The sequence below is a fragment of the Amia ocellicauda genome, chromosome 10 (genome assembly GCF_036373705.1).
Source record: "Amia ocellicauda isolate fAmiCal2 chromosome 10, fAmiCal2.hap1, whole genome shotgun sequence".
In the NCBI taxonomy this organism is placed as follows: domain Eukaryota; kingdom Metazoa; phylum Chordata; class Actinopteri; order Amiiformes; family Amiidae; genus Amia; species Amia ocellicauda.
In genome coordinates, this window is record NC_089859.1 from 24,628,498 (window position 1) to 24,643,752 (window position 15,255).

A 15,255-nucleotide genomic window follows, 5' to 3' on the forward strand; every position below is an offset into this window, starting at 1 on the left:
CGCCAGGCCCTGTGCACCTCAGTCTCCCCCACCCCCTCTCCGCCTCACGAGCGCAGGGTCCTCAGCGAAGAGGAGCAGGAACTCTTCAGGGACTTTGAATATGTTGCGGAGTGGTTCTAGCGCTGGCGTTGGGGAAGCAACAGCAGACTAGTAGACCAGCAGACCAGTAGACTAGCAAACCAGTAGAACAGTAGAACAGTAGACCAGCAGACTAGCAGACTAACAGACCAATAGACCAGCAAAACAACAAACAGCAAACGGCAAACCAGACAAACACTGAAAGAGAGGCAAAGGAAAGCCAGGGCTGGAGAGAGGGAAATCACTTGCAGTTTTTGGAACTGGCTTTATTTTGAACTTTGTCTGCATTACAGCGAGGAGACCTAGTTCTCCTGTTTACCTCCTCCCCCTGGCATTCTCTGAACTGAACTGCACCTGGACAAAGAAAAAGTATAATTGTGGATCAGACACTAAAGTTTGCGGCAAGAAACCAACATTAAATATTGACAGTTCTCATCCTACCTGAGGTTTCGCTGCCACTGGTTCAATTGAAGAAGCCCCACTGAGGCAAATTGAATCAGGGTCTGTACCTAGTTTTCTATATTAACTATCCTTTTTGTTTTCCAGCCTGCCGGTGTCCGTTTGGCCAACAGGGCACTGGCTGGGCTCCTGGGAAGAGAAAGCACGGGAGATCCACATCACTTACCTGTGCGGGTCAAACACTGTGAAAGAAATGGGAAGAAAGGGTTGTTAGTGTCCTTGCGGGTTTGTGTTACAGTTGTGAGAGAGAGTGGGTAGTACGAGTTCCTCTCTCGTAAAACAAAGGAGGTGGTGTGGTCTTGTAGTGTGTCGCCCCTATTTACCCACTAGGTGGTGACAGGTATTTATAAGAATTAAAAAAACGTAAATCGCTTATATAGTGGAGTTTACTTCAAAAGTGGAGTTGTGGATCCAGCACTCTTCCAAATATCTCCATACGGCCTCTATTTGCAATGCCAAGTCGTATGTCAAAGGATGCTCATTGTGCTGAAGGACAACATCCGGGATTTTATACAATGGCTATGGCCTTGCATTTTGCATGACTATTTCAGTCCTGCAAAACACAGAGCCCTGGCAATGCAAATCAGGCACACACTGCAGAGAACAATATCTCTGGCTGAACTAGGAGTTGTGCATTAATGTACTCTACTGTCTATCAAAAGTTTTGCAGCAGACATTAAAGCCAGCTCTGGACCTTCACTCTATTAAATACAGTGTCAATAGCTGTCTTTCAGCATTTGTCTCTAGTTCCATTACTTCAGTTGAATATGTGATACTTTAAAAGTGTGGATCAACCAGCAGATGTCACTGCTGCACAGAAAAATTGTACAGTCCAGCTGCCAGCTACATGCCCACAATAGCTAATTGTAATTTGCCCAGGGAGACACATAGGATCTCAATATGTTACCCCTTATCCATGTTTTAAAACATCAAAAATCATTTAAAATACGGAGGAAACTGTTAAATGTTTCAATCTATACCTTGTTTTTAGTATCAGCCAATGAAAATTGACAATCCAAAGCATAGACCTGTCCTGTACATTTAGGCAGGCTAGTTGGGCTCCAGTTGACCTGCTCTTCTGTCTGACATGGTGCTTAGTTTTCTGTGAAAATGCTGGGGGAAGCATTGAAACATATGTATTGGTTAGGGGAGTGAGAGACCCTTGACAGCTCTGCTATAATCAGACTGGGGTGACACCAAACACATTATTAACTCCACAGATGGTCCCAGCCTTCTTTTGAGTTCTGCATTGTTTTTACTGCTGCTGCATGGAAAGGAGTTAAGTATGTGTATATCAGGTAATTTAAACGCTATTCACAGGCCTCACTACTTAAGTCAGGAGCTGGTTTTTATGCTGTTTCACATCAGTACTTTCTATATTGGCTCAGATTACAGTTAAGTCTAAAGAGGACTGTCATTACCTGCAAAACACCTGCTGAGCAATTGAGGCAGATCCACAAAAGACTTTACTGAAGGATTTACACTTACACACAGCATTACTGATTCAGTCTAAATCTGTGAAAATCAGCTGTAAGAAAAAGTCAATGATGTAAAACAGGACACAGCCCAAAACGTTCATCAAAACATAATATCGGTGTCAAGTGTTTTCAGTCCGCACTACACATACAATCCTGGTGGGAATTTGAAAATCAGTTCATTTTCTTGAGACGCAAAGGAAACCACTTAACACGGTGAATCCAAACAGTGTCTTTTTAATCTCTCTATTCCAAACGGAGCAGTAAATCATTGGCCAACAAGAGTAACCTAGATTCATTGATTTTAATTATATTGTCGTTAAATGACTAATCCTTTAGACAAGTCTGATGCACAAGCGGATAACAGATTTGAACATAAAAATAAATAAAAAAAACACTCCAAATCAAAGCAAGATTAGATCGGCAAGTGGAGGAATTAATGCCTTTCTCTGTGTGAGTCAAGAAAAATCGTATTAGAATAATTTGTGCAATTACACTCTTCTCATTGTTTCTCTTGGACGCATGGGTACATCAGCTCAGTAACACTTAACAGCCTGTTCAGTTGTTGAATAATGCATGCAAGCACCCAAAAGAGGAATCAACCCTTTTCCAACAGTATTATTATACCATAGTTTTGTTGATAATTGTGATAAAGATGTTGACTATTGTTGTTTACAAGCCACTGTGATTGAATTAAGCAATTAGCTCAGTATCTATTTTCATTGTGTTTTAATTTACTCGACTTCTGCAGCAGATTCTGTGCAACTCTCCAAAAATATACCGACAAATCTACAGGCTGAACACCAGTGAATTCGCAATCCATGGTCTGAATCTTTGCATGATCTATTTTAAGTCAATTTGAAAAGCAATATTATTATAACCTGGGCTCATGCTCATTGCTTTCATATGAGTTTCGATGTCTATGAATAGAATGAACCATAATAACTCTGTTTATGAATGGATTTAATGTGTGCGTGCATTTTATGGGTGTAACGTAGGCTAATGTCATTGAGCTCAATGGAGAATTAATTGTGTACATGGCACACAGTCTTCTTAGCAGCACAGTTAGCTAAAGGCAGCTCCAGGAGTTGCCTCTAGGGGTGGGTTAATCTCTTTATACATACGGTACTACATGTCTTATTAAAACAAATACATTTTTTTTAACCTACATTCAATGCAAAACATTACCATAAACTAATGGAGCAATTGTGATTTTTTTTGTTGTATCATAGTTATTCCTATGTAGACAAACTGTCATTTTAACTCAGCATGATCAGAATGCTTGAAACAGACCCACGTTACTCAGAGACATTTTTCTTTTGAAATATTGCAAAAACCACAAACCCTCATCACAGACAAAGGAAGAATATATCACCATTTCTGTCCACAGCACACTTCCTCTGTGCAGCGCTTACGTCACAATATCCTTGACATTAAACAGAGCATTGTTTCAAATGCATCACTCAATAAATGACATGATAACCCATTTATAGTTCTTGAAAAGACAGGTATTACATTAACATTGGGCAATGCTAGGGTTTCTTTGTCTGCAGTTTACAGTGGGCAGAAGAAGCACTTAACTGACAAATGTATCCATGTTTCAAAAAAGATAAGTTAAACATATTTGATGGGGGTTCAGACTCAGATTATTGCATTCGTCACAGCCTGGAAATGATTTTTCTCAACATGCCATCGACTTTATTTTCGAATGCATACTTAAATGTAGGATAACTCCGGGACATCAGTGATATAAAGTTTCAGTCCAGCCCGCCCAGATAAATTCAATGTTCTATTTGTAATGTCTGTGAAAATGTATGTGAGAGACGTACAAATTTGATGTTTGAAATAATCACTTCAGGGGAATATTTATATTGGACTTATTTTCAGTCTGTTTTTAATAAATAAACATTTGTTTGTCATGAATGCAGACAAAGACAACATCATTCTTGAAATATTTCCAGATTCACCCTTTTAACTCATGACTTCAATCTTTATTGAACTAGCCCAATACCTCATATGGGAATGAGCTGTGCAGAAGTGAAATACTTTAATACAATGTCATGTGGGTGGCCAGCAAGAGAAATCCTAAACCACTTCCCTCATAAGAAGAGATTTACTCCAGATTCAGGCCTTGGCTCCATGGATTAATGACGACATTTTAAAACCTAATTCTCAAAACCTGGCAAGCTATGCTGGATACATTTATGTTCATAAAGTTCTGCAGTTATAAAGAAAATACATTCCTTTTTTGCAGGAGGAAAGAGATTAAACCTCTTTGTAATACTAAGGAGTGCGGTACGTGCATCAAAGTCTGACAAGACGGTCTACAGCCTGTTCTCATTATTCATTATTTTTATACTCCTACACAATTATTTATGTGTCTGAGCTCTCGTGAACTGAAGAACTTGTTCTCATTCTCAAGCTATTTATCCTGTTAAATAATGCGTGACCCTCCCAAAGCCATTCTCAGGAAAACAACTGGAATAAAAGGCCTTCCTGGAACACACTGTTACAGATCTTGCGCCAGGTGCAGGTTGCAGTATCAGACATGTTATTCTCAGTTACCCAGTACACACAGGATAGATTACTGGGAAAAGGATAGGTGCACAGACTGCCGAACACTCGTTTCTAACTTTTAAACGTGATTGTTTGAAATTCCTTACTTGGTCGCTGCTAGGAACTCAGACAGCTTGGCCTATACATTTGGATTCATCTCCTTGTGCACCAGTGGTCCAAATTGGGCACAGGCTCAATGAGTCCATGTGGTTGAGCTCAGGCCTCCAGACTTTGCTTACTCATGGCTGTGTTTTGAAAGGAGGATCAGACCACATGTTCAGTCAGAGGACCCTCATCTGCCTTTCATCAAGTGGTGGTTACCATGGTGAGAATAAAGTTGGAACTGGGCTTTGTGATTGGACAGAAAGTAAACCGGAAAATCCTGTTACAGCAGACCAATTTTGCGTTATAAATATCCCAAAATATATGTTTTAAAGGAAGAAATACCAAAAATGTTGATTTTCCAGTTATAGCTTATATTTCAGTCATGTGGGAAAATCAGAATGTGAACCACACCATGATTAGAAATGAATATTTCACAAACATATTTTGCTTTTGTAATCCATTTTGGGTTGTAATCCCATGTAAACTTCCAATCCCGGTAATCTTGTATTGAAACCTCTGCAAAATGCTGCATTGTCTTTGGCTGCCTGGTATCTAATTAAAATATGGATACTGCAATATGGTATAGTTTATAAGAGATGGGTATTTTGTATTGTAAATATTAACAATATTCAGATAATGAATGGGAAATTACTTACATAATTTCGTAAATATTCATATGCTCTCTCTCCTTGAAAATGTTTTGCTTAGTAAAATGAATGCTGTTGGTGCAAAGCATGTCTTAAAGGTAGTCCGTCTTAGACTCTTTGTACAATGATATTTTAATAACATGGCAATTATATGTTTGCAGACATATTAAATCCATACCAATAAACCTTGCTCTTCTTATCAGCATAACACATCCTATGATTTACTGTTGGCAGTATGCAATATAATGTAAAGCCATAAAACCTCTTCACATAAGTTTCATATCCAGAAATACAAACACAAGTCATTTTTAAATACAAAACTACCACTTATTCCAATACTAACTCACTTCAATTAAATCCTGAGAGATTAGGGCACTCAGTGATTCCAAAAGAGGAAGTATGTAGAAAGAGCTCCTTTGCTCCTTATGCTATGCCTTGTTATAAGAAAAGGGTCTGAACAAACATTAATACAGCCAGCATTTCAAATACACACTCCCATCCAAGGATTTCAGCTTTTAAAGTATGACACACTTTTATCTATTATACCCAAAAAAAACTATCTTGGTTTACATTCTGGAGAGGTTAATAAACTGAGTTGGTGTTTAAATGTATGATCTACTGCTCATGGAGCGGAAACACACATTTCTGATGCCAAGCTAATATTGAGAAATAAACCAAAGACACGTCAGCACAAACAGCTTCAGTGCAATAAGTATCCTTCTTAAACATATAAATAATTAGAGCTGACTAATAATGAACAACAAGCATTTCTCTGCGTGTTTAAATAAATCACACTTGGCGCTTCAAAAAATAAATAAAACATTTTATTGCTGGATTTTCAATTATTGTCATATTAAAGTGCTCGTTAAGAAGTTGTAGATTCTGTTTGTCAGGTTATCTAAAGAAAAAGAAAATAAACATGTCACTATATATATATATATATATATATATATATATATATATATATATATATATATACACTCACCTAAAGGATTATTAGGAACACCTGTTCAATTTCTCATTAATGCAATTATCTAACCAACCAATCACATGGCAGTTGCTTCAATGCATTTAGGGGTGTGGTCCTGGTCAAGACAATCTCCTGAACTCCAAACTGAATGTCTGAATGGGAAAGAAAGGTGATTTAAGCAATTTTGAGCGTGGCATGGTTGTTGGTGCCACACGGGCCGGTCTGAGTATTTCACAATCTGCTCAGTTACTGGGATTTTCACGCACAACCATTTCTAGGGTTTACAAAGAATGGTGTGAAAAGGGAAAAACATCCAGTATGCAGCAGTCCTGTGGGCGAAAATGCCTTGTTGATGCTAGAGGTCAGAGGAGAATGGGCCGACTGATTCAAGCTGATAGAAGAGCAACTTTGACTGAAATAACCACTCGTTACAACCGAGGTATGCAGCAAAGCATTTGTGAAGCCACAACACGTACAACCTTGAGGCGGATGGGCTACAACAGCAGAAGACCCCACCGGGTACCACTCATCTCCACTACAAATAGGAAAAAGAGGCTACAATTTGCACAAGCTCACCAAAATTGGACAGTTGAAGACTGGAAAAATGTTGCCTGGTCTGATGAGTCTCGATTTCTGTTGAGACATTCAGATGGTAGAGTCAGAATTTGGCGTAAACAGAATGAGAACATGGATCCATCATGCCTTGTTACCACTGTGCAGGCTGGTGGTGGTGGTGTAATGGTGTGGGGGATGTTTTCTTGGCACACTTTAGGCCCCTTAGTGCCAATTGGGCATCGTTTAAATGCCACGGCCTACCTGAGCATTGTTTCTGACCATGTCCATCCCTTTATGACCACCATGTACCCATCCTCTGATGGCTACTTCCAGCAGGATAATGCACCATGTCACAAAGGTCGAATCATTTCAAATTGGTTTCTTGAACATGACAATGAGTTCACTGTACTAAACTGGCCCCCACAGTCACCAGATCTCAACCCAATAGAGCATCTTTGGGATGTGGTGGAACAGGAGCTTCGTGCCCTGGATGTGCATCCCACAAATCTCCATCAACTGCAAGATGCTATCCTATCAATATGGGCCAACATTTCTAAAGAATGCTTTCAGCACCTTGTTGAATCAATGCCACGTAGAATTAAGGCAGTTCTGAAGGCGAAAGGGGGTCAAACACAGTATTAGTATGGTGTTCCTAATAATCCTTTAGGTGAGTGTATATATACACACACACTTTTATTTAATTATAGGAATAGGAAATGGGTTAAAGCAAAAGGAATAGATTCTTGGCATTTAAATTGCTCTTAGCAGGATGGTTATGCAAAACTTGTGATGATGAAACAAATTAAACAAAATGAAAAAAAAGAAAAAAAAAGAACCACACACACATACTAAACCTTTGGTAATTGAAATATAACTTAGACAGGTCTAGGCTGGTGCATAAAAAGCCTTTTCTTGCAAAATGCCACAAACACATTTTACTGGCATGAATTTGGCACTATCAGGTAATCCTAGAACAGAACAACTTATGTGGCATACCATCTTCATTGTTTATCTGCAGCGTGGATAAGTATTTTTGTTCCGTCTCTTTGTTCTGCTACAAAAGTAAATGCATTAAACGAAAGACACATATGCATGGGAAATTCCCCTGAAGATGTTTTCAAAGGGGGTGCTTTAGTGGCATTTTACAACTCAAGTTTTTGGTTGGCTAATCACAATTATCCCCCTGGGCTGGCACCACACCCTTTTAAGAAACCTCTGCTCTGAACTGAAAGACAACCACAACTACGGTGGTGGTGGAGGCATAGGAAAAACAGAGACCCTTTGCATTTTGAGTTTATGTTAGTTCAGGCCTATGTGCTGGTGTTTTTTTTTTTTTTTTGTGAGGTATATTTAAATTAAAGTATTGAATTTTCTTTAATTCTGCTTCTGCCTCCTGGATGCCAGCTCACTCTATACAAACAACAAAGTGGATTGACAACAAGTTTTGGAAAGCTGTTTAACTGTTGCATGAACTCATATTCCAAGTCTAATTTAAAACACCACAACAATATCAAAGGAGGTGTGGGATCACAATATGCTTGGATCGCAAGCAAATAGAACTAATAACAAAACAATTAGGGCTTGTGATCTGAATGAAGAAAAACAGTGCTGGTGATACTGGCTGCAGAGCAGGGTGATGGCATAAGTTCTCTCGTTACAGTCAGAATGGGACCATTTTCAGGGTTGCTGGAAGGTAGTCAGAGATGCTGTTATCTTCCTGTTCCCAGGTAGCATGTACCCCCAGGTGGGGAAATGAGGAAGATGGAAGTTGGGGAGTGATGTTAAGAGACAGCTATGTGACAAAATTATCTTCATATGTAAGGAAATGTGTGCAAATAGAAATGGACAAAATAAGTAAGGTTTCAAATGGAGATATGTATAGCCTGTGCTCTGCTTGTACATAAACCTAATATACTAAACAATAGGTAGTTATTCACATTAACAATAGATATTGTAAAATGTATTATTTTGAATTGCTATGTTTTAGCTAAATTTAATTTGTAATGATTTGTAATGATTGATGCCTGTATTTTTGCACTTTGTTTGCACTTATGTTTGTAAGTCGCCCTGGATAAGGGCGTCTGCCAAGAAATAAAAATAATAATAATAATAATAATAATAATAATAATAATAATAATAATAATAATAATGCATAGTAATTTAACATTAAATACACTGAACCAAAACGCAACATTATGCAGCATTTTGACATGCAATATATGAATAACACAAGTGCAATTAGTTATGCCTTAGTGTGAGGTGCACATTACACAATAAAATGAAGATAGATCAGCATCAATACATTATCAATTCAATACATGGTTATGTTTCTTTAAATAAAGCTGTACAGCCGCAGAATCACTGGAGACATGTACTTTGCCGTGTTTACATGTATGTTATCTGCTCCATAAAAGAGAACTTACCTGGGCTGTAGATCATCAAGGTATTTTGTATGTTTTTCATGCCTATACCTTTTTCTACATATGAACTAACAGACTTGTCATCGTGAAGAAACAAGAAACACCATCTGGATACAATTGTAAATTATGGTTGTAAATCCTATTAATATATTATTTGTTGCAAAAACTGACTGGTTAAAACAGTTTAACATTTATTCAAACCATATTATTGCTTTCTGCACTTTCCAATTAGGGTGAGAAGTATGTATTGGTGTAGGACTAGTTGTAATAAAATGTAGCTTTGCAGTATTATTTATTTATTTGCCTTAGCAATGATTATGCAAAAGCAGGGCTTAATTTGTACATCACAAGGGAGAAAGGCAGAGGGCGAATAACCTCTTTAATGTGCAGATATGAGCCCAATTAAGAAAAGACAGATCAAGTTTGGTAAAGGACAGCCAAGAAGTGTCATATGGGAATGAAAACCAAAATTCATATGCAACCACAAAATATCTAAAAACTGTAATAGGCAACCAAAAAGTGTCTTGTGTGTCTAAAGAGTGTCATACAAAAGCAAAAAGTGTCATATGGAAATAAAATGTGTTGTTGGGGACTAAAGAGTGTCATAGAGCAGGGGTGTGCAACCTGCGGCCCGCGACCACCCTCCCCACCCGCCACAAAAATTAAAAATAACAATAAAGTAGTGTATTTATGACGTGTTACTCCTTTATTGCATTGTTAACATGTATTTATTGCATTACATTGTTATTTGTAAAATAAAATGTAGCATTTGTGATTGTAATGGTGGTAAAATGGGTTTTGACACTCGGACTTGCGGTCCACATTACTTTAAATACAATAATTGAGACGAGTAATTTGAAAGTTGTTTCTAGTTTCTTGCTTGAGGTACGCCACCTGATTTCAACTGCGGAATGTCGCAGCACAGGGTTTTGACTCATTTCAGTTTTATTTTCGTTTTAAGTCAATGCATCATTTTATATTTCAAACTTTTGGCTGTCTAATGACACTATTGTGTGTATATATATATTAAAATGATAAGCTTTTTGTAAATGTTTACAAACATGATCAACAACTAAATAATTATGTTATTAAATAATGGGTACTATGGTTAATTATCTTTCATTTACAACCAGGAATACGAAATACATCGCCGGTAACTTTACATTGTGAACCTCCTGGCTTGGAAAATGTAATTTATTAAAACATACTTTAATTTACCAAAGAAAATCGGTCGTATTTCAGAGGGAATTAAATAAAACAAAAGGATCAGACTAAAGCCCTGGGGATTCGCAGAAAACGTGCACATGTTCTCGCCCAAAACGAAAGCGTTTTCCGGCTTTACTATTCCTACATTATGCAGAGTGTGACGCGCCCGTGGGCGTGTCTTGGCACGTATCAACCAATGGGTGAGAGACGTACGTTTGACTGACGGGTGATTTACTACGGTCGGTGCTTTTCTCGACGCCGAATGAGGAGCTCGCCTTTACATTGAAGTACCGTGCTCAGCCTGGGGGCGGGGGCTAATTAACACGCGTCCAATGGCCACAGCGGTGGCGGCTGACTGACGGCAGGCTGCTCGGGTGGTTGACAGCGGCCGTGCTGGCGACGCGGGTCGGGTTTAGGAAGCGCCCGCGGTCTGAGAGCCGGGTGTCGGAGCAGCTGCGGATATCAGCCCTGTATTACAGCCGGGAGCCGACGCCACACCTGCGGCTCTGTGCGCACATGCTGACCGAGGAAAGCGGGCGCGTTTCCCTGTAGCCCTGCGCCCGAGGATGCGTGCGGCGCCGCTGGCTGTGCTGGACGCGCTGCGGCGGAGTAAGTCATTCTCACGGCCAGGAGCAGGAAGACGCTCGGGCTTGTTCTGCCCTTTCTCTCCGAAACCGGGCTGTTCCGCGACAAAGAGCACAGCCCAGCCGACCCCAGTTTCCGGCTGCATGTGTGCTTCATTGAGGGGAAAACAACAACAACAACAGTCATTATTATAGCGGCGCACTGACGCCAGGAGCTCCGGAGTCAGTTCTCTTGACAGAAGAAGCGTTTCGTTCACATTTGGCCATTTGGGGGCAGATACCATTGACTCGCTCAGGGCTGGTGCGGTAACAGACAAGTGCCTTCAGCTCGGGCAGGTAGAGGCTGTCTTATGATACGGGCTCCGCGGCGCTGAGGAACGGAGTCATTATCCCCTATTTAGGAACTTGATTGGAAATTAAAGCTTCATGCAATGCATCCACCGAGAGCTCGTTAAGAAGAGGAAGAGCAGAAGAAAGGGAGCAGCAAGTCCGCACAGTAAGACAGACATTACGATGTGTGATCATTAGCCAGTCGGATGACAATGGCAGTGTGTGCAGCCAGACTCTAATACGGCTCATTCAGATGGCATTACTTCCGCTATTGGAGAATTGAACTGCGCAGCCCGGCCAATATAGTAGCACATCTCTCTGCACATTGTTGGTCATCGGGGTTGACAATTCAGTGCATCTTCACACACACACCAGTCCAGACATCCACAGACCAGCCTGTACTCTTATGGCGGAGTTTGGCAAGGAGAACGGCGGAGTGTCTTCTTCACCGATCGCGGGCAAGAGAGCGGCCGTGGCCGGCGACGATGCGCCGGGGGAGGCGGCGCTCGGAGACCCGCTGTCCAACGGGGACTGTGGGGTAGGAGGGGAGATGGTGGGCTCGGGGTCTCCAGCACAGCCGGGAAGCCCGGGGATGGACACGGCTAACAACACCTCGGTCGGGCTGGAGGGTAAACCTGGCATCCCACGGAGGAGCAGTATTATCAAGGTAAGGGTGTAGCATTGCATAGTTACAGTTGCATGTCTAGGCTTCAGTCTTACCACACATTTGTACTCATAACCTGATTTTGTTTGCTGTACAATGCAATGCATGTGGGCTCTTGTCGACGGTGTGCATGAGACGTCTCTATCAGGTATTATTTTTGCAATATGTGGAAGGATCTGAGGATACTTATTTCTGTTTTGCACAGCTTTAAAATGTAGTCCTAGCTTCAGTCACAAAAGGTAAAGAGGGGAACCGAAGTTGTTGTGCATGCTAGCAGGTATGCGGAGGATGGTTTAAATATACTACTATTAAGAAGGGGAACCAGTCGAAATGATTTCCATACAGAGCATACATGCAAAAACACCTGTTATTTCTACACTATTGTCTGCTGACGAAGTGTCCTTGTATTGCAGTCTCGCAAGTTTGGTATGGTCATGCAGACATGCTGGTGTTGCATGCTGCAGTAGCGCTGAGATTGCACAGGACTCCACCGTGCACTGGGCGTTAGGCTTTACCACGCAGTTTCTCGTAGGGACGACACGCAGACGGATGGCAAATAAAGTTATTTTCGACGTGCACGCAGCAAAGTTAGAGCCACCAATCTTGTCTGTAAAAGTGGCTTTCTGGATTACAGCAGGCTGAGGGCAGCGATTCACTTCAGCGTTGAAGCCTTGCATATTTATAGATTACATTACGGATCCTGCAACAGCATTGCTTTGAACACCAGTCTGCTTTGTATTGAAACTTTTAAACAACGATAGGACCGTGGATATGTACTGGTTGTTCGAATTACATTATAGATACACATTGAAAATGGATAACCTAAAACCCTGAAATTGCACAATTTAAATTACATCAGAAAGTAATTCTATAGCAGCATTAACATATATATCCACAGCCCGAGGTGTACTGTCCTATATTGTTTGGACAAAAGAAAAAAGATCAAGTTTGTCTGTCAGCTATTCTGGTTTTCCTGGAATGAACCAGCTTTTGAGGAACCCCGGATAGCATTACACTTTCCAGGGAAATTGAATTGTTGCCTAATGTAAAGATAAAATAAAAACAAGACACTACAAGTAACCATGGCATGCGCTGTCAAAGGTACAGCATTTTTATAACAAAACAGAACAGAACATAGCCTCTAGAGTTTGTATATGGTGCAGGTAGTTGATTAACTTGATTAAATTGTATAAGTGTATTATTGTAGACAAGAACAAACTCTGTTGTGCATAATGTTAATGAGACAGTTATGTTCATTTAATTTGGTTTTCATAAGTCTCCATTACAGTGTACAATGGTGCAAATAAGCTGAGTTGGGCCTAAATTGAGGTAGTCGATTACATTGATTTATCAATGAAACAGGTGTGTCATTTACAATAGTAATTGGCAGCAGGTTGGAGAATCACACAAGCTTCTGGGAATGTTAATTTACCAGACTGATCAATTAATTAGTTGATTGGCAACTGGAACACCTTTTACTGTGATTTTAGCCTAGTCCACACCATTCTCTATTATGTGATGTTAAAAAATATACATTGGTAGTTTTAAAGCATTTCATTGCATCATAGGAAATGCATTACTGTCAGTTTGTGTTGGCTAAAAAGGAGAAATTCAATTTACAGCAAGGTCTTGCACAACTTGTGTTTAATGTTGCATTCTGTGAGATTGTGAGAATTCTGTAGGGTATGTGAAAAGATGCAAAACGGCACAGGATACATTGGCCACCTAATGTTTGCAATTCAATTGCATGAAACATCAGAACGTACCACATGAAACAACTCCATTCCGTACAGTGTTGAAAGCACAGTCCTTTGCAATTGATGATTAAGAATTAGTGCTACATGACATATAGTAAGTTCCCATCATTCTGTTATGTGTAGTATGGTATTCATCATTTCCACTGAAAGCGACTTGTTTAATGCTTCCCCAAAGACTTTCAAAGCCTCCAAACTCTCTTCTTTCAGTTCTGCAGGCCTTGGAAGGCATTGTGTGACACAAGGGATGGCATGTTGCTAGGTCCTGTTCTGTGAAAATCTTGATAATGGTTGACCCATTTGATCAATATGTTGTTTTTCTTTCTTTTTCTTTCTGTAGCCTGTTACTTCTCTGGAATTAAGTCATGGTCTTCAGCAGATCTGTGCATTCTATTGCCACTTTGTTGTTTAATGAAGATTGTTTGCCCTTGCATATTTCATCACGTCTCTTATGAAAGCGCAACGCTTTTCTTCTTACTGAGAAGAACCATCGAGCCATAAAGCAGCATAAAAAATCTGAATCTTTCTTTGATTATGGTTTAAAATGAAAGGAATGACGCAGTTATGAAAAGTCATTGTTTCCAAAAGGGTTCTTTATACTGTGTCTCGATGTGACATCTTTCATTCTGAGCAAAAACAATATTCTTTCTAATCAGGCTGCATAAATGCATAGTGAATTCAATCCAGAGTGAAGGCATCGCTCTTATCTGTAGGAAGACAGAACCGGTGAATATCATGTGTAGGCAGTTGGAAATGTAAGATTTGGAGATGTATGAGATTCTGTAGAGGGCATATATAGTCCTCAGCACTAATCTTACACATGGTTTACTATAGACTTATGAACCATCCACCATTTACACATCATCCAATTTTGTTTTTGCACAGAACGTTTGAAATCATACGGATGTTTTTACCACAGAAGAAATGTTGCTTTGTATTTATTGAATACAAATTCATCATACATTTCGTAAGTTCATTACCCTTAATTATCACTTGATCATTAGTGAGCCAGTCACTTGGGTTCTCTGTGGCAGGTTTAGCACATGATTCCAACAATTGAACAGATCACTTATTGACATTTTATTTTTGAGCTTAAAAAGATTTTAAAAATAATAATAATAATAATGAACATGTTTTGACAACACAATGGCCATCCTCCACGATTCTCACAACTGAATTTGGCAATATGGAGAACAGATGATGTAATATTTATTTGGAAACTTCATCTTTTTAGCAGACTCTGTGCCACTTAATAGTTATGTATCAGATGATACAAAAGACAAATATTGTGCAATGTGGAGGAAGAGGTGAAAGGTCAACAGCTTATGCCTGGCTTTAGCCCACCCGCTCGGGGTCAAACAGAATTCAAACAAATTGTTGCACATTTAAAAGCAGCTTAAACTCATTCACCATACACAGTGGTATCAGAGCTCGTTGTATTAACAGATAGGT

At 39.8% G+C, this 15,255-nt stretch overlaps 1 protein-coding gene across 1 annotated transcript in view; it reads left to right on the forward strand.

The window, feature by feature from the left end:
* The first annotated feature begins 10,801 nt into the window (after positions 1-10,801).
* plcl2 (phospholipase C like 2) overlaps positions 10,802-15,255 on the forward strand; it is an 82,376-nt gene continuing 77,922 nt past the window's right edge. Inside the window, exon 1 of the mRNA XM_066715690.1 lies at positions 10,802-12,052. Within this exon, the coding sequence (XP_066571787.1) occupies positions 11,792-12,052 (261 nt within the window). The 5' untranslated portion in view covers positions 10,802-11,791. The remainder of the gene's footprint in view (positions 12,053-15,255) is intronic.